We start from the raw sequence: 20,127 nt of genomic DNA, 5'->3' as shown, positions 1-20,127 counted from the left end.
ACACCACTGATAAGGGGAGAACCACCCCGGAAAATCTCGATGAACTTTCTCGGCTAAGGCAGGGATCGAACACGTGACCCTCAGACTGGAGAGCCAGCGTCATACTAACTGAGCGAAATTAGGTATAGGGCCAGATCAAGATCGTCTAATTGTCAAGCAAATGCTATATGGTTAACTGTAAATTTTAACGTTGACAAACAAATGAATATTTAAGAAAATACCCTTCTGCCTTCAGCCTTGGCCATGAATACCGTTTTGTTCAATTTTAGTTGCAAGATACATTACGGGAGATTAGATAAGGGGTTGGTAGTTAAAAACTAGATAATGTAAAGGGAATTTGCTGAAAATTTCAGTCAAATTGATACATCCTGAACCGAGTATTTAGCGATTGAGTTTTGGACCTATTCTCGATCATCATTACTAAAGAAATAGTCTCGATTATCCATTTTTTGATTTAATCAGAAACAGCAGACCGGATTCTTATGCGGTAAATATCGCAGGCTAGCGACGCCATCGAGCGTTGATTATGGTCTGGATAAGTTAATTAATGTTTAATTAATAATTAAGATAACATTTCAGGCCTAAAGAAAGGCCCCCAATTGGCAGATTTAGCTGTTGCATAATGTATCTTTAACCATGAATAATCAAAACATATAGGACATGGCTACACAATGAATCGTGAGAAGAGGAGTTATCTCTCTTTATTGCAAATGCCAGTAATAACAGAACATACATTACATTGAATATCATATTTGTGATGAAGACTTTTAAAAGTTGACGATGTCGGATATATCAAACGTTTCCCGCCACAAAATATCGTTTTATCAAGAATTTTGGTGTCTTTATTTCAAACCCAATCCAACTACATTAGTAAAATATGAATAACTATATCAATACATACGTTTACAGACAATGAATGTCAGCAGAACAAACTTTATAAAATTGTAAATAAATTCTATTCAAGTAGAACAACTGTATATATAACAATACAATAAATCATATCCCAGTAGAACAACTGTATATATAACAATGCAATAAATCCCATCCCAGTAGAACAACTGTATGTATCACAATACACTAAATCCCATCCAAGTAAATCAACTGTATATATCACAATACACTAAATCCCATCCCAGTAAAACAACCCTATATATGAATACGCAATATCCCATTAGAACAACTTTATATATAACAATACAATAAATTCCTTCCAAATAGAACAGTTTTATATATAACAGTTCAATACATCATATCCTAGTAGAACAACTGTATATATAACAATACAATAAATCCTATCCCAGCAGAACAACTGTATAACAATACAATAAATCCTATCCCAGTAGAGCAACTGTTTACAGTATATCCCTATACAATAAATCCTATCAGAGTAGAGCAACTGTTTATATCAATATACAATAAATCCTATCCCAGTAGAGCAGCTGTATATATAGCAATAGAAAGTAGGAAGAGGAACAAAATAACACGATCAATTACAAGAGCTACTTGATGCCATTCACCAACCACCTCCTCTTTTACTTCGTTCATACGGGCACGTCTTGTAAAAAAACGAATTTGTCTGTTTAAATCTTCAACATCAGTCTCTAACTTTGATCCTACAAAATATAATACACAGTTATCTCCACTAATTTCCCCGTTTACTTTAATGTTATTCCCGTTTTCCGGCTCGTAATTTTTAATTATCTATTTATTTGTTATTTTATTTAAATTTGACAATATCAATTTAGCCGTCAATATTCACGATTTCACGACAATAATCGAGTCCTCGATATTTAAAAATGCAATCGAGTCCTCGATATTTACAAATGCAACCGAGTCCTCGATATTCACGAATACAATCGAGTCCTCGATAGACACGCGTACAACCGAGTCCTCGATATTCACTAATACTATCGAGTTATCGATATTCGAGAATACAATCGAGTCCTCGATATTCACGAATACAATCGAGTCCTCGATATTCACGAATACAATCGAGTCCCCAATAGTCAAGTTCTCGATATTTACAAATGGAATCGAGTCCTCGATATTCATAAATACAATCGCGTCCTCGATATAATCGAGTCCTCGATATTCGCGAATACAATCGTGTCCTCGATATTCGCGAATACAATCGAGTCCGGGTACGATTTCCCTCATAGAATACTGTATGGCATATTGTCCTTATATCCATAAACGTTGCATCTTACGGTTAGTCAATTATGGTGAGACTTCTATGTTTGTCGATTATTCTGGACAATTTGGAGCTTTTAAGTTAAACGTGCAGCTATTTGTAACTACATTAGAGTAAGATAAGGGTTAGGTTTAGATTCAGGCTAATCCTTTATCATAAATATCTAAAACGTAATCGTTATTCCTAAATTGTGTATGGTTGTTTCATGTAGGCATACTCACCGTTTTCAGTTTCACTCGCTTTCTGTCCATCAGTGGAGCTGCTTGACATAGGATTCTCTAAGCCTTTCATTGAAACACTACCAGCTGAATAACATGGGTCATTTCCTAAACACACGATACGTTTTAGACATCGTAAAAAAATCTGGAATGAATATCTCCTATTATACAGTATGAATAAATATTCAACTAGGTGGTCACACAAACATTAGGATATATTTTTGACAGATATAAAAGGAATCAAGAAGGATTTCGTGTTTCAGCGCATTATATATACTTTATGAGAGATTAGATAAAGAGCTGGTAGTTATCACTCTAATAGTTAAAAACTAGATAATGCAAAGGGAATTTGCGGAAATTTTTTAGTTAAATTGATCCACCCTGAACCGAGTATTCAGCGATTGAATTTTGGTCTTAGCATCGATCATCATTACTAAAGTAATTTTTTTTATTTAATCAGAAGCAACAGACCGGGTTATAATCCAGTAAATATCGTAGGCTACGATGCCATTGAGAGTTAAATATGGTCTGGATAAGTTAAAGTAGCTAAGTCTCTAACTCAATATCATCAAAAATCTTCGACATTGAAAACACGAATTATTTGTCAATTCAAATCAACATTGGTTTTGTGACTTAAAAGGGAAAAGATGGGCTTCTGATATCCAATATTCAAGACAAAATAAACAATTTACCATTGGTACACGAATCGTGTACCATAATGCGTTTCAGCGCCATTTGGAACATGGGGCTCAAAGAACAAGGCTAGACATATTCCACAAGTCGTGTCAAATGGTGACGCTGTATTCTTATCTGGAGAGCATGCGCAATAAGTAGACTGGAAAAACCAGACGCTAAAGATTGTCATTCACATGAGACTTCTGGCGTATTTCGTGGAACATAACTGATTAGAAATTACAGTGAAAACAGAAACGATTGAATGTAAATCAGATTATATACATTCATATTACAATATTTTATGCGTTGCGAAATATTTTTGTCAATTTCTAGGTCCCAAATATTAACGATTTAGCTCCTTTAAGTAATGTCTAATTAATAATTAAGATAACATTTCAGGCCTAAAGAAAGACCTGCAATTGGCAGATTTAGCTCTTGCATAATGTATGTTTAATCAACGCGGCGTCGTAAAATCTTAGGCAATTGAATATAATAGAAGAAGAAGAAGAAGAAGAAGACGAAGAAGACGACGTAGTAGCATTGTAAAATTTGGAAAATTCAGTATATGCATCAAAAAACATAAACCATTGTTCGGCACACATCCAGCCGTGTACCAGTGTGAAAGGTCACTATTAACGAACTTCCCGAATGGAGGATATGAAAAGATGCAACAAACAAATCACCGATAAATTACGTTACGTACCTATTTAAACGATATCGTGTAATTTCACATCTAATGGTATCATTTTCTTACCCATCTAACGATATCGTTTAATTACCCATCAAATCATATCGTTTACTTACCCATGTAATGATATTGTTCACTTACCCATGTAATGATGTCGTTTACTTACACATCTAATGATTCGTTTACTTACCCATCTAATGATATTTTAATTAACCATCTAATGATATTTACCCATCTAATATCATGTAATTACCCATCTAATGCGATTTGTTACTTACCCATCTGATGATATCGTTTACTTACCCATATAATGACATCGTTTACTTACTTACCAAATGACACCCTTTACTCACCCATCTAATGATATCGTTCACTTACCAATGTAATGATGTCGCTTACATATCCATCTAATGATATAGTTTACTTACATATCAAATGATATTGTTTTCTCACTAATGATATCGGTTATTTACAAATCAAATGATATCTATCTAACAATATCGGTTACTTACCCATCTAATGATACCGCTTGCCTACTTACCCATCTAACTAATACAAACGCACCCATGTAATGATATCTTTTACTTACCCATCTAATGATTTCATTTACTTACCCATCTAACGATATCGTTTAATTACCCATCAAATAATATCGTTTACTTACCCTTGTAATGACACCCTTTACTTACCCACCTAACGATATTGATTACTTTTCCATCAAATAATATCGTTTACTTACCCATGTAATGACATCCTTTACTTACCCACCTAACGATATCGATTACTTTTCCATCTAATAGTATCGTTCATTTACCCATCTCATGATATCGGTTACTTAGCCATCTAATCATATCATTTATTTACCCATGGCATTTAATGATATCGTTTACTTACCAATCTAAATATATCGTACGCACCCATCTAATGATACCACTAACTTACACATCTAATGATATCGTTTATTTACCCATTTAATGACACCCTTTACTTACCCACCTAATGATATCGTAACTTACCCATCTTATAATATCGTTTACTAACCCATCTAACGATATCGGTTACTTACCAATTTAACGATATCGTTTACATTCCCACCTAATGATATCGCTTACTTACCCACCTAATGATATCGTTTACTCACCTAGCTAATGATATCGTTCACTTACCCATCTAATGATTTCGGGCACCTTGCCTTGTCTAGGTCCTCTGTTATGGACATTCAGAACACAGATAGTTGCTAGTGAAGCGAAAAATGACCAGATCAAATTCAAAGTATAGAAAACACCTGAAAATATATTTCATAGAATGTAAAGCTCAATAACTCATGGGCATATCTAACATTTGGAAATACCTTGAATTGTATTTCATGGGATATAATGGGAAATTTGTTTTATTGTTATTTTTGTGTGTTGCTGCTGGCTTTTCTTTTCTTTTCAGACAACTTTTATCTGTGGAGATCCGTAAGCAAGAAAAACTCTAATGGAATGTCTATAACTTTTAAACTTTGAAGTCTTGAACTTTTAACTAATTTTAACCATATGGAACCTGTTGGATAAACACTTTTAATATGCAAATAATCTACGGGTCCAGCTATGTGGTTTTTACAGCGAGCACTTCGCTTTTCTACATAAAGCAGATGATTCTTTTTCCCAACATAACTGTTTCCGCTGTTTTAACTTTATTATGACAAAGGGAGAAGATGACCCGCCCTCTCTTCATACAACAGCGAATTTATAAGTGAGTTTTAAGTAACTTTTGACATCCGAGGACCTTTTTATTTTATGTTTTTAAGAATTTATTGTATTGGACGTTAAATCTGTAATAAACAACAACAACAACATGGAAATATCTATCATTTGAAAACACCTGAAAATATATTTCATCGGGTGTAAAGGGCAATTGATAAAGGTATGTATCATTTTGAAATTGTTGCCACGTCATTTTCTCTTATATGCCACGTGCAGCTGCTAGTTCGAACCGAATGTTTAAATAACGAATTATCTAAAATCAGAAAGTGTACCAATAATATGAAACCAAATCACACATAAACTACACGATTTACACGCAATACCCGCATACTACCTGCTATGCATTATGTACGTACTTCGCATTTCAATCGCATTACACAGGCATATAAGGATAGTCTATGCAGAATTTCGCACGTAGTACGTTCTACGCATTACGCATGCGGTAAGAACACACAAATTCCTAGTACTGATGTATTACACGTGTTTTACTTTAGATTTATTTATGAGGTTTCTTTACTATTTGTGTGTGGTTTTCAGGGGCGTACATAACGATTTTTTTTTTGGGGGGGGGGTGTTTAGCCAAAATGCGACAGACTGATGTCCATATCCCTAGTACGAGTGACGCAGTCAGGAGCCGAGCACCACAGGTGCGAGTTTTGTAGGGGCCATGTGCAGTAGCGGATCTAGATAGGGGTGGGAGGGGGTCCAAATCTAGGGCGCCACCCCAGCCACAATCCCACCCCACAATGAATGTCAACAAAATACTGCAGGTTATAACATTAAGCGCCCCGGTAGAACATAGATGGTATTTTATAATTATATAATGTCATATATGATTGTGCCTATAACACTGAGCAATCTGAGAAAATTTTGAAAAATTGAGTCAATATCTTGGCATTTGAGGTCATTGCTGGGAGAAATGTGAGTCAATTAGACAAAATCTCAAGATCCGTCTCTGTCAATTCCGCCTGTTTTGCAAGAGCTGACAAAACTTGTGTATAGTCTGACGCCCCACGACCCACACACCAGTGCTAGTGGTACTACTAACATAACTAGGCAGTTCAGTATAACCGTGAATATGATAGTGCTGAGACAGTATAAGACAACAGGGGAGTGGAAGAATGATGTTATAATGAAATCGAGCGCAGCAGGCGCGAAAAAATTTCAGATGTGTAACCGAGCTTTAAATTTTTGGGACTGGGCCTGACAATTTTAGTCAATGTCATGGCAAATGGATCCAAATTCTCGTTACCGAGGGGATAAGAAATGGGACAGAATCTTGAGGCCTATTTGTCAATGTCGTCTGTTTTGTGAGAGTAGAACTAACAATTCTACAGTCTTTTGACCCACGACTCACTCACTAGTGGTACTACTAACTGGGTGATTCACTGTAACTGTGAATATGATAGTGATGAGATAGTATAAGACAGAGAAGGAGTTGAAGAATGATGGCATAATGGAATTGAGCGCCGATATGTAACTGAGCTTTTAATTTTTGAGGACTGGGCCTGAGGTCACTTTACCTCAATGGGGCGCTTACTTGGTCTCTGAAATGCCCTGGACTGTGGGGAGAGATTTTGCAGAATTCTGATGGTCAGAAAACACCCCATTAATTCATTTAGTCTGGAACCGATTGCGGTGAGCACTTTTTTTTGAGACCGACTATTTTTTTGCCTTTGGGTGAAAAACATTTTTTTCAAACATGATAAGTTGACAAGGTTATTTTATACTAAAGTTTTCCGTGAGTAGAGTGACGTGTGCAGTGAGCACTTATTTTGATACCGACTGCTCATATCTTACGACCGACTGCACTGATCTTGCGACCGACTAGTATTTGGGATCTATTCTGGCATTATTTGTTTACCTCATTAATTCATTAAGACGGCAATGCATAATTTTGAGACCGACTGCAGTGACTGCACTTATTTTGAGACCGACTATTTTACTCCCTGGGGGAAATTTTGTTCTTAGACCTACATACTCACAACAGAATAAGAGTGAAACACATCATTTTTTCAAACATGATAAGTTGACAAGGTTATTTTATACTAACGTTTTGCGTGAGTAGCGTGACGTGTGCAGTGAGTACTTATTTTCATACCGACTGCTCTTATTTTGCGACCGACTGCACTGATTTTGCGACCGACTATTTCCCCCCCCCCCACATTTACGCCCCTGGTGGTTTTTTTATCTATGAAAAACCGAGGCCCCGTGTACACATTGGCGTCCACGTAAAAGATCCCTTGACAGTTGGAATTCGATATAAGACTAGGCCGTAGTGCCGCTGTCCGGGCAAACTTTCCCTCATACCCCCCCACATTTACGCCCCTGGTGGTTTTTTATCTATGAAAAACCGAGGCCCCGTGTACACATTGGCGTCCACGTAAAAGATCCCTTGACAGTTGGAATTCGATATAAGACTAGGCCGTAGTGCCGCTGTCCGTGCAAACTTTCCCTCATAGCACACTGTATGGCGTATGCCTGTCTTCATTAGCCCAGTTCGGAGCAAAGAGTAGGACGTTAAACCCCATTTCATTTCATTTTTACCTATGATTTATTTGTGTGTCTATTTGATTTATTTGTGGCTGGTTTTTTTTACTTTGGTTTATTTGTGGATTTGTTGACTTTTGATCTATTTGCAAAGCCGTATGACTGGGTTCAAATCTTACCAAGTAATTGAAGACGGAAAAGTTGTTTTGGTAGAATCTCTTGTAGCTTGAATATCATCAATATATTACATAATATCAATACGGAACCTGAAACAGACAAACAATAGAAATGAAATGAAAACGGGCATACGCCATACAGTATGCTTTGAGGAAATGTTGCCCGGACAGCGGCGTTATGGCCTACTCTTATATCAATTTCCAACTGCCAAGGGATCTTTTACGTGCACGCCAATGTGTACACGGGATCATGATTCGTCCAATCCGAACGACTAGAAAGCGGGAGCACTAACGACGGGATACCCGGTTCGATCCCTGTTTCGTCCGAGAATTAAGGTTCCTGGGGAGTCTTTACCGTGATTGTTATCGGTGCTAGTGCAAGGGGCAGATGAAGAAAGGTTGGGCTGACAGGGAACTGCATCTAGTCGTTCGGTTAACAGACACACGAGAAAACTTGGCTTCTTTAACAGTGGAAACGTAAAACACTATGTTATATCGTTACAATAATGGTCAGATCATGTCGACTTAGCGATCGAGCATGCTTGATCGTTAGTTTAGCTTTGTCATTTTGTGGGGGGTTGGATGACTGAATGGTTAGCACGTGCGCACTGTATCATAACGTCTGTCATTGAGTCAGCTGGCGTGGTTTCGAATCCCCGGTTGTACGTGACAAGGAGTAGGGTCGCCTGTCCAACCTCGTGGGTTTTCTCCGGGTCCTCCGGTTTCCTCCCACTGCTAAAGAACCCTACGCGCATGCGAATTATGGAAATAAAATTGAACCATACGTTAGTCCCGAAATAAACTAGTTTGTGTCGAGTGGACGTTAAACCCCATTTCTCTCTCTCTCTTGTCATTTTGTACTTACCAAGCGTGAGTCTTTCTCTTGATTCTGGTGGTAGAAAAAGTTGAAATGGAATCAGTAAAGACAAGATAACAGCAGGTAGAATATAAACGTGTATATAATATATTGGCTTCCTCTCAAGTACCACAGTAAAGACCATAGTTTGGTCTGGCTCGGAAGTATAAGAGGAATAATATGTTTCTTTTAGCCGAGCCGTATTGTTAATTATCTTCCAACTATTTCTACTGCGACCAATAACGTAAAACGCTTTTGATGCGTCACCACGTAAATACGTCACATTAAGTATGTTTCCGTGATATATCCATGATTCAAATATAAACACGCAAGTCTGCGTATCAAATGGGAATTTGATTAAATCTATATGACATTTGATCGATAAGCGCACAGAGTGCATCCAAGACACTTTTCCGGAATTATACAAAATAGCTTTATCGTTGTTGAACGTATATTCTTCCCCCACCCTGTAACAGAAAGAAAACACATTTAAAAAAACCGAATCTGTTCATATATATATTTTCAGGATGCAATTACAATTACAATTTTCAGTAAACTTAATATAAATAATTAATTAATCAGTATATAGCCGAATATTCATATGAAGACTTTGAAAATGCAACCCAAATCTATCTGTGAATCTTGGTTCAAAATCCTTTGATCATTTGTCGCAAATGGGGTATTCTGGACAGTGACTGCACTCAGAACAGTGATGATGATGGTGATGATGATGATGATGGTGGCGACGACGATTATGATGATGATGATGATGATGACGACGACAACGATGATGACGACGACAACGATGACGATGATGATGTCGCTGACGATGATGATGATGATGATGATGTCAGTGATAATGATGATGATGATTGTCACTCACCCGTTGGATAAGACAATATCGGGCAACCACACTATTGATGCGGGAATTTTTAAAATCGAAATTCCGCCATATCTGTTGGGATCCCACACTAGCCTCTCATCCGTCCATATCTTCACGAGTATGGCAGTTACACCCAGCCGTTCCTTAACTTCATCCTGATAAAACAGACAGTCATAATTATCGGTCTTCCCAGTATTTTAGTACTGTCCATGTACTGATTGTGAGTCTTCCCAGTATTTTAGTACTGTCCATGTACCGATTGTAAGTCTTCCCAGTATTTTAATACTGTCAGTGTATTGATTGTAAGTCTTTCCAGTATTTTAGTACTCTCCATGTACTGATTGTGAGTCTTTCCGGTGTTTTAGTACTGTCCATGTACCGATTGTAAGTCTTCCCAGTATTTTAATACTGTCAGTGTATTGATTGTAAGTCTTCCCAGTATTTTAGTACTCTCCATGTACTGATTGTGAGTCTTCCCAGTATTTTAGTACTGTCCATGTACCGATTGTGAGTCTTCCCAGTATTTTAATACTATCCATGTACTGATTGTGAGTCTTCCCAGTATTTTAGTACTGTCCTTGTACTGATTGTGAGTCTTCCCAGTATTTTAGTACTGTCCATGTACTGATTGTGAGTCTTCCCAGTATTTTAATACTGTCCTTGTACTGATTGTGAGTCTTCCAAGTGTTTTAGTTCTGTCCATGTACTGATTGTGAGTCTTCCCAGTATTTTAGTACTCTCCATGTACTGATTGTAAGTCTTCCCAGTAGTATATTCAATCTAGACTCGTTGACCTTACGCGTTTTGGGTTTATGGTTGTACTATAATCTTTGACATCTGCCTCCCCAGAAGAGGTTTTGGGGTGTGGCAAACTCGGATACAAACCCGTGGCATTTCAGCCCCATGCTTTGGTTGTTGATCGACCGTAGGTTTTGCTATTCTCCTGTCGATTCCTAACATCCAAGGGACATTATTTGATTGCATCCCTAACCCTTTCATTTTCAAAGTTGGGGCGAAAGAGGTCGGAACCAGACTTTATAGTCTTAAACCTTTAGGACAAATATCACTACAAACTTACTACAGTACTTACCATGTCTATATTATTGCTTAATTCAATTCCCAGCTCGATAGTTACCGAGCCTGTTTCATTCTGCCTTGGTACTAAGCCTCTACCATAATTACTAAATAAATCATTATAAAGTCTAGTTTCGTGTTTAATAGCTTCATTCACTACTCGATCAGTCAGCACTGTAAAATACGAAACAGTACAGAATTACAAATCCTTCCTAAATGGATACGCGGAACTGGGGAAAACGATTTGAAAGTTTTACAGGACTGATATAGGCTCAACAGGTGTATTTTGTCCAGGCAAAGAGTTTCCCTCCTTCATACAGTGAATTCCACTATATTAAATTCCTATACATGTATGCATCTGAACGAGCAGAAATATTGTCTCAGTCAGCTTCCAATTTAGTAAAATTCCCCGGTATTCCCGCACACTGCGTGCATAACTTGACGCGGTCTTCACCTGGACCGTCCCGTGCTCTAATTCCTGAACACGCCTGACATAGGCGTACGAGCCGGGGGGGGGGGCAGGGGTGGGGGGCAGCTGCCCCCCTAACTTTCGGGCAAGCTGAATTTTCGGGCAGACGGGTAAAGTGAAAATAAAAATTTATTTCATAATAAAGTTCCCGAAATCCAATAAAACACTAATTCTATGGGCTGGAATAGCACTAAAACGCACTTGCGACCGTCAAATATTCCAAAAAAAAAATTTTTTTTTTGGGGGGGGGGGGGGTCCATACAAGGTCAGCTTCGCTTCTTCGCCTCTCAAAGAAAACCGGCGCCGCTGTCTGTAAACCTGAAATTTTTTCGGGTATTTCTTGTTTTGCTTCTCTAACTGTCATCGATCTCTAATAAAACACTAATTTTACTTTTCGTTTAATTGAATACAACGAATTTGTACTTAGTTGACTATGGATTAAAACATTTTGTCTAGAGCGACTCTTCGTGCGACATTTTTCTGGCATCGATTATTATTTGTGAATGCAACTGCAACAGTCTGATTGGATGGTTGGAATTCAGAATGGGATTTTGGTTACAAAACCATTGGATACTCTTGGAGCTGCTTTCACGGGCTAGAATAGCAGAAAACGCATTTGCGGTGGTTGAATTTTCAAAATTTTGTCTGGGAGGGTAAGGCCCCCATACCCCGCGACGATTGATTGGTTGTTTGGAATTCGGGTCAGCCAGGTAGGCTATATTGGACCGACACGAGGAAACCAAACTCCAAAATCTCTGATAATACTATACAGTGGACTCTCTCACTTCCGACATCGTACGGGGTCGATACAATATGACCGATTATACAGCATGACGGAATACTAAATAACGGAAGTATGAATTGTACCTTCGAATACCGGAAGTATTATTATAAAGCACCCTCGAATACCCAGAACTTAGAATACGATAAACCTTTCTGAACATTGAAAATTTTATTACATTATATCAAACAATAGCAGAACAAGACATTGTAACATAACAATACATTAACGATTACTTTGAATATATATAATCATCTAAAGTTGGCTGTTTTGGATCTGGTTTGAATATCATAAAGCAGATTCCTGAACTCGGTCTTCTAATGCTATCCATCAACCCATTGTCTTTAATTTGTCCGAATGTTTTCAAATCATGTAATATGTGTAGATATTTGTCATGCGTTAAATCTTTTGACACTGTATCTTCTCCATCATCTTCGTCTTCAGTTGGTGTTGCACTTATCTTCGATGCCACATGTTCATTAATAATTTGTCGTTCTACATCCATATCGTCATCACATCCCGTCGGAATCCCATGAGGGTGCGGTGCAATCGCGCAACAGTGATGAAATCGTCGTAACATCGCCATGACAACGCCATAAGGACTCCGAACGCTTGGTGTGGTAGACACGCGAGGGTCGTGGTGAAGACGCCATGAAGTCGCCGTTGCTAATGTTACAATTTTGTCAGCGTCTTTGTCACGTGTTAGCAATGACAATCGAGACGACACTGCCCTTCAAACGGCCACAAATTCGCTAAACATGAAGTAGCTTTACTGAAATTTTTTCGTATCTTTTTCATCATCTATGTTTTTTTTTTTAAATATTATATTGAAAACTGTCCGCGCTTTATCTACATCTTTCATAATGAAGTCGCCGTTGCAAATGTTACAATTTCCCCAGCGTCTTTGCCACGTGTATACTGCGCGTGTACTACGTTCATGAAGATGTTACCAAGCTGAAAACTAATGCCGTGACTTGGCGATCATTGGCTACCACGGAGAACACAGCAAGATAACTGGCGTTTCCACCACGTTTATGGCGATCTTGACGCGCTCTGAGAACATTTTCGTCGCTCTAGCAGCGCAATAAGGACGTCGTCCCGGTCGGTCGGAGGGTAATTGACGCTGGCTCGCTAGCCTGCACTGGCCCAGAAAGTTCATCGGGAGTTTCCGACATGGTTTGGCCTTGTCAGTGGTTCAAGACGGAGGGCCTAACAAGGACAGGCTGTCTAGTCGTTCGCATTGAACGAGAAACTGTGTACACATTGACGTGCACGTAAAAGATCCATTGGCGGTTATATATAAGAGTAGGCCATAGTGCCGTTGCAGGGACAAAATTTCCCTCATAGCACACTGCATGGCGTATGTCCGTCTTCATTAGCCCAGTCGGAGCAGAACAGTATGACGTTACACCCCATTTCATTTCATTTTTTCGTGTATTTATGGCATTGGGAGGGGGTCTGTCTGGTTTGGAAATAGTTTATGCTAATTAGATGCAATGCACATAAACTGGATCTTCGATCCCTGCATTGGCCGAGAAAGTTCATCTCGATTTTCCGGCGTGGTTTCCCCTTGTCAGTAATGCAGAACGGAGGGCCTGACAAGGACAGCTGCCTAGTCGTTCGGATGGGACAAAAAACCGAGGTCCCGTGTACACATTGGCGTGCACGTAAAAGATCCCTTGGCAGTTGGAATTCTATATAAGAGTAGGCCGTAGCGCCCTGCCCGGGCAAAATTTCCCTCATAGCACACTGTATGGTGTATGCCAGTCTTCAATTAGCCCAGGTTAGGTGCAGAAGAGTAGGACGTTAAACCCCATTTCATTTCATTTCATTTCATAAACTGGATCAGTTGCAAACAAATGTTTGATAATCCATATTTGTTCAAAGTGGTTTTGGCACCCATCACTACTTCCTGCCCTGATGGAGGTCTCGCAGTCTTGAGGAAAACAAATTAGCAGGCAGCCCTATATTAATCATCTTCACGTAATACAATGCATATTTCGACACTAATTTCGAATGGATGCTGACCCAGCTTAAGAGCCTATCAGATTCTTCAATCAGATTCTTCATTAGTTGAGAGGGCTCCCGATTCTTCATGACTATATCATAAGGTCTGTCATTGAGTCAACTGCCGTGGTTTCGATTCCCCGGTTGTACGTAACAAGGCGTAGGATCGCCTGGGAGGACCCCCCCACCTCACCCGCACACACATATAAATATTGTTTTTTGAGGGCAGACGGGATCTTGTTCCTTATTCAAAAATTTAAAATCATGACTCACCACGCCCCTGCTCGAAGGGGTATGCCCGTCTTCCCTAGCCGAGTCGGGTCAGATAAGTAGAATGTTAATCCCAATTTCATTTTCTAAAATGAATCTAAAATAACTAATCTAAGTCGACACACGTTCCAGTTTTGATTGATACCGAAAGGGATTTAGCTCCATTAAATTCGAATGGCTTAAACTTCAAGAATTTGTAATTTAAAGATGCATTATGGAAGGGCTAAATGTGGGTACTACAGAGCTTTCTGTTGTCCTCAAATGTCATTAATTAGACATGTATTTACATGCCTAGCCGTCTCTTGGCTATAGGATGGATTTGATTTTCAATGGATTTAAACACGATTGGCAATTAATAATTTAATTAAAAAATGGATAATCGCGACTTTATTATTTTAGCAATGAGAATCGAGACTACGCTGCCCTTCAAACGGCCATAACTTCGCTGAACATGAAGTAACTTGACTGAAATTAATTTCGTATCTTTTCATCATCTATGTTTTAACTATTACAGTGAAAACTGTCCGCTCTTTATCTACATCTTACACAGTGCATCTTTAATCAGAATTAACTCTTACCTTGTTTAACAATAATATTCATAAATAATATCCCGCATAGAGTCCATGTCTTCATCTTGAAGTCAGGAAAGGGGGGCGTGTATGAGTATCTCAAGTCTCTAACATTAATTAATAAGAAATCTGACACTTCATATCAACTCTTGTCTATTGGCTAGTTTTAACAACTTTTAACCTTGTGGTGTATTGTTTTCTTCAACTCGGCACAAGACATTGAAGTCAGAATTAGAAATAAAATAATTTAAAGATACATTATGTAAGATTTATAAAAAAAACCTGGGGACTGCTGCTCAAAAATAAGTTTAGAGACAGGGTCATACATGTATATTCCTGTATGGTCGTGGTGTATATATAGAGACAGAGTCATATATTCCTTTATGGTTGTGGTGTATATATAGAGACATATATTCTTTATAGCCGTGGTGTATATATAGAGACATGGTCATATATTCCTCTATGGCCGTGGTGTGTATGTAGGGGCAGGGCCATATATTCATTTATGGTTGTGGTGTATATATAGAGACATATATTCCTTTATAGCCGTGGAAATGTCACTACGATGTGAAGAACTACGATGTGATGAACTACGATGTGAAGAACGATGACTCGAACGAACAGATTTTTCTTTCGCACATACAGGTTTTGTAGGTGTAGCTATGCCTTCAGTTTGAACAAACCAATTTTTAGTTGAAGACATAAAATTTGATAAATACACATCACGATCTTCATAGAAATTATCATAATATGTGGCTCTATCTTCATTAGATAAATGTAAACAATATGCATCATGACAGCTTAAGTATTTATCATAAAGAGTCATCCATTCAGAGTAATGCTTTCTAACAGTTGCAATCTCTGCATTATCAAAAATCAATTGATTAATGTCTTTCACACCTCTTTTCAAACCTTTAAACAGTGTATTTACCAGTACTTGATTCTGTACATGTATATCAATATCAGCACAACTGTCACTTGACTTGTGGTCTCTAGCACCAGTAGATTGCATGTTGAACAGCTAACACGTCAATGATGTAGGGCACAAACAGGGCTGCCGACAACCAGTATCGCAGCGCAATTTGCGATACATATTTTGTCCGTTGCTAACCAAAAATTAAAATCTAACGTTTTTGATTCGCAGTTACTGCGAATCATCAATATGCCTGTCATTTTGGATATTGACACAAGAATAATCCACATTTTGAAGACTAGAAGGCTTACTCAACACTTTCAACGTGTATAAAATGTTGAATAAAATTTTATAAACAAAACTGAATTCTCCGTGTGACATTTTCTTCTCGAACTACCAGACACAATACTATATAACACATAACTCTATGAATAGGGACTATTAAACCGGAAATAGGGAATCAAGTAGTACCACTCACGTTGCGAGACATCAAGTAATTATATCATATTCATTTTGAAAGAAATAAATCCAATGTATCCCCCACGTATTGTAAATAAAATATAAAAAAATAAATACATGTTAACGTATTGTAAAATGATAAATCAAAGTAAAAATTCCCGTAAAACATTATTGTTTATATCGTGTGTGTCTAGTTAATCGAGGTGTGTCCGATTGAAGAAAAATAGTAATACACGATAAAAAGCAGACGAAATTGTTTTCTAACGAAGATTTCTAACGTAACAAAAAAATAACAATTAAAATGAGTGGGGCTTCGGAAGTCACTGTCAAGAATTGGCTTCAGACATAAGACCTAACTAAATTTCTACATCACATTCACAAACTGTCACAAGTACTTGTGGCAGTGCTAAAAAATCTAAGAATAGTCAGAATGGAATCTAATCATATTTGTTATGAATTAAAGTAATATCTTGTTATTTAGGTGTTTTACATTGAAACTGAAAAACTGCTAATCAATTTTTAAATTTGCTAATCAAATTTGGCGAAATTGGACTTTTTGCTAATCAACTGTAAAAAATTACCGACAGCCCTGGGCACAAACAACAATGCACCAAAACTCTTAGGATATTGTTTAATTTGGTAACAGGTTTAATACATCTCAAAATCTTATACAGTTGATCGAAGATCTTTCAAGACTAGAGACATAGGCTACATATTAATAAATAATGATGACGGTGGTGGTGATGGTGATTAGAGTAGAGGTGGTGGTGGTGATTGACTTAAAAGGATAAATAAACCAATCAAGCACCTGACAATAATTATCAATAAACTATCTTAATAAAGAAACATAAAATAGCATGAGTGCCTGGAATTTTCTGGGACCTGCACAACCACGTGATAAATCAGTCATGCATGTCGACTGTCAATATCATCGAATAATAACAATATATGACTATAACACATTACAAAACTTATGGATTAGATTAAACTATAACTTAATATGCTGCGGTAATTCATCTTACCGTGTTTTATGCCCTCCAAGCGTTACAAAACTGGTGCTGAAGACCACGCTTGCTTAAGCGAACAAGTTGTCAATTAAATAACAGTCTCCTACATCCAGGCGCAAATTAAGTCAACTAAAACAATGACAGGCCTAAATAATCTAGACTACCTTCTCGCTTAAAGTTGATCAAAATTTATGCATTCTTAGACCAAAATATTGTGGAACGAAATTAATATTAAAGAAATATATAAAAAGATAATAAGTGATAATTTGCATCTTTCAGTCATATATTCCTCTATGGCCGTGGTGTGTATGTAGAGGCAGGGCCATATATTCATTTATGGTTGTGGTTTATGTGTGATTTAATGGTCGAGAGCGAGACATTAAGTAATATATTGAAACAACACGAGTGATCTTGGTTCCTCCGGTATCCTCCCACTGCTAAATATCCATAAGCGCAAGCGGATTGCGGAACCGTGTATTACGTTAACATCCTCTCTCTCTCTCTCTTTCTCTCTTTCTCTATCTCTCTCTCTCGATTAACAAGTAACGTTGCTACGATAATAAACCCCAAAAGAACGGCCAGTTCGTTATCTAAATATGTTTAATCATTTGAAACTTTTACGATTTTTTCTATAGAAATATGTTTTCACTGTCGTTTGGGATAGGAGATGGGAGCCTGACAAGGACAGCTGTCTAGCCGTTCATATAAGATGAAAAACAGAGGTCCCGTGTACATATTGGCGTGCACGTAAAATATAGTCTGGTACATGTAGTTAGAATTCGATATAAGAGTAGGCCGTGGCGCCGCTTCCCGGGCTAAAGTTCATCTCATAGCACCGTATGCCCGTCTTCATTAGCTGAGTCGGAGTAGAACAGTAGGACATTAAAACCCACTTCATTTCATTTCGTCTCCGCCACCAGCCCTGCTACCGAGCCCCTCACCCGCTTAATCCGGGTTTATTAACTCGATTGGGTGGGTTGGGTGGCCGACTGGTTAGCGCGTCCGTGTTGTATCATAACGTCTGTCATTGAGTTAACTGGAGTGGTTCCAATTCCCCGATTGTACGTAACAAGGAATATAGTCGCCTGTCCTCCTGGTCCTCCGGTTTCCTCCCACTGCTAAAGACCCCTACGCACAAGCGAATTATTGAAATAAAATTGAACCATGTGTTAGTCCAGATATCTCTCTCTCTCTCTAAGTGATTGCAGGGCAGATACTGGAAACTGATGACATATGCAACTAGGTTTTAATAATTCAAACTGCTGCACTCAAACCTGCCTTTGGAAACATTAAGTGGCATTCAAAAAGTCGCAAACTTTAAAGTGATATCAAGTTCCTAATGCGATCTAAGTATATGGCCAACTGCGACAAGCGCAGTTGCGTTCATTCTGGGGCGGAGTGGGCATCCAATTATGTTGTTTTTCTATTTTAAAAAAAAATTGAAATGTTCGCTGTTCAGGTAGGGGCGGTGTGTGCATCCAATTCACTTTTTTTGAAATTTGAATGATGGCCGTTCTTTTACAGGCTGCCCAAGAGATTTTCTAGTGTTAGTTTTATTATTTTGTTTTCTGAATTAAAAGTTAAATAATAAATTTGAGAACATATTTAGCGTGTATTAAGCCTTGAGAAATTTTGTATTTTAGTTAAAGTTTAAATGAAGCTTCGAGCCTTTAATAACCAGTAATTGTGCAATCCAATTATTTGCAATCCTCTATATTGGTGAAGTACGTCGTGGAATTGGTTTAACCGTAAACTTGTCATTAAAATCAGTACAATATTTAAACCTGTAATTCCTCTAAAATTGTGAAGTATGTCATGGAATTTGTTTAACCCTAGACCTGTCATTGAAACCAGTACAATACTTAAAGGGGCTAAGTCTCTAACTCAGTATTTTCCATAATATTCGAAATTAGAAGCACAAATTAGAATTCTTTATTGGTCCTTTTCAATCCATATTGATGTTATGTTGCCGTGAATATGTGGGATTCTATCATCCAATATTTAAGACCAATGAACGTATAAAATTATGGTACACGGGTCGTGTGCCATATCCTTTCGGGCGGAAAAGCAATGAACAAAGAAAAACATAACATAAATCACAATGCGACGGTAAAAAGTAATGGCTGATTCGCAAATGATAAAAAAAAACCTTTAGAACGGACAAAGCAGGCGTAAACGACTGTCGTTCAATTTGGATTGTTCACCTATTTCACCGAACATAATTGATTAGAAATTGCAATTTTTTTAATTTTAAAATAGAAAATAAATCGCTTTATATACATTCATGTTACATTAATATGTGCTTCTAGACACATTTATGGTTAAAAAAATAGAACCCTATGCCCTTTAAATCTGTAATACCTCTATAATTGTGAAATACGTCATGGAATTTGTTTAACCCTGTACTTGTCATTAAAACCAATACAATACTTAAACCTGTAAAACAAAGAATGTCGCTCAAACCTGAGACGTGAAAAAGCTGAAGTTGCACAATAATACCTATAATCATTTCCACAACTTGACTTCATTTGACTAGCTATTGTTTATTGCTTCCACCTGCTTTCATTGTGCAGAAACACAACCATTGAAGCCAAATCTGGACAAGATTTCCTCCTAAGTTGTAATGTTGGTTGAATAGAGAGAGTGGAGGTGT

The 20,127-nt window shown here is 37.8% G+C and overlaps 1 protein-coding gene across 1 annotated transcript; it reads right to left on the bottom strand.

Moving 5' to 3' along the window:
* Nucleotides 1–674: 674 nt before the first annotated feature.
* On the bottom strand, nt 675–15,200 carry LOC126809930 (acetylcholine receptor subunit beta-type unc-29). The gene is made up of 7 exons (XM_050534809.2): nt 15,105–15,200; nt 11,016–11,173; nt 9,052–9,509; nt 8,190–8,276; nt 4,939–5,057; nt 2,413–2,554; nt 675–1,613 (listed from the first exon to the last, which is right to left on the bottom strand). The coding sequence occupies exons 3-7, from the start codon at nt 9,440–9,442 to the stop codon at nt 1,423–1,425; spliced, it is 930 nt and encodes a 309-aa protein (XP_050390766.1). The 5' UTR covers nt 9,443–9,509; nt 11,016–11,173; nt 15,105–15,200; the 3' UTR covers nt 675–1,422.
* Between the last annotated feature and the right edge of the window lie 4,927 nt (nt 15,201–20,127).

This window comes from Patella vulgata, chromosome 2 (genome assembly GCF_932274485.2).
Source record: "Patella vulgata chromosome 2, xgPatVulg1.2, whole genome shotgun sequence".
Lineage (NCBI taxonomy): Eukaryota > Metazoa > Mollusca > Gastropoda > Patellidae > Patella > Patella vulgata.
Note: the sequence above shows the minus strand (reverse complement) of the source record. Positions and strands in the feature narration are given on the sequence as shown.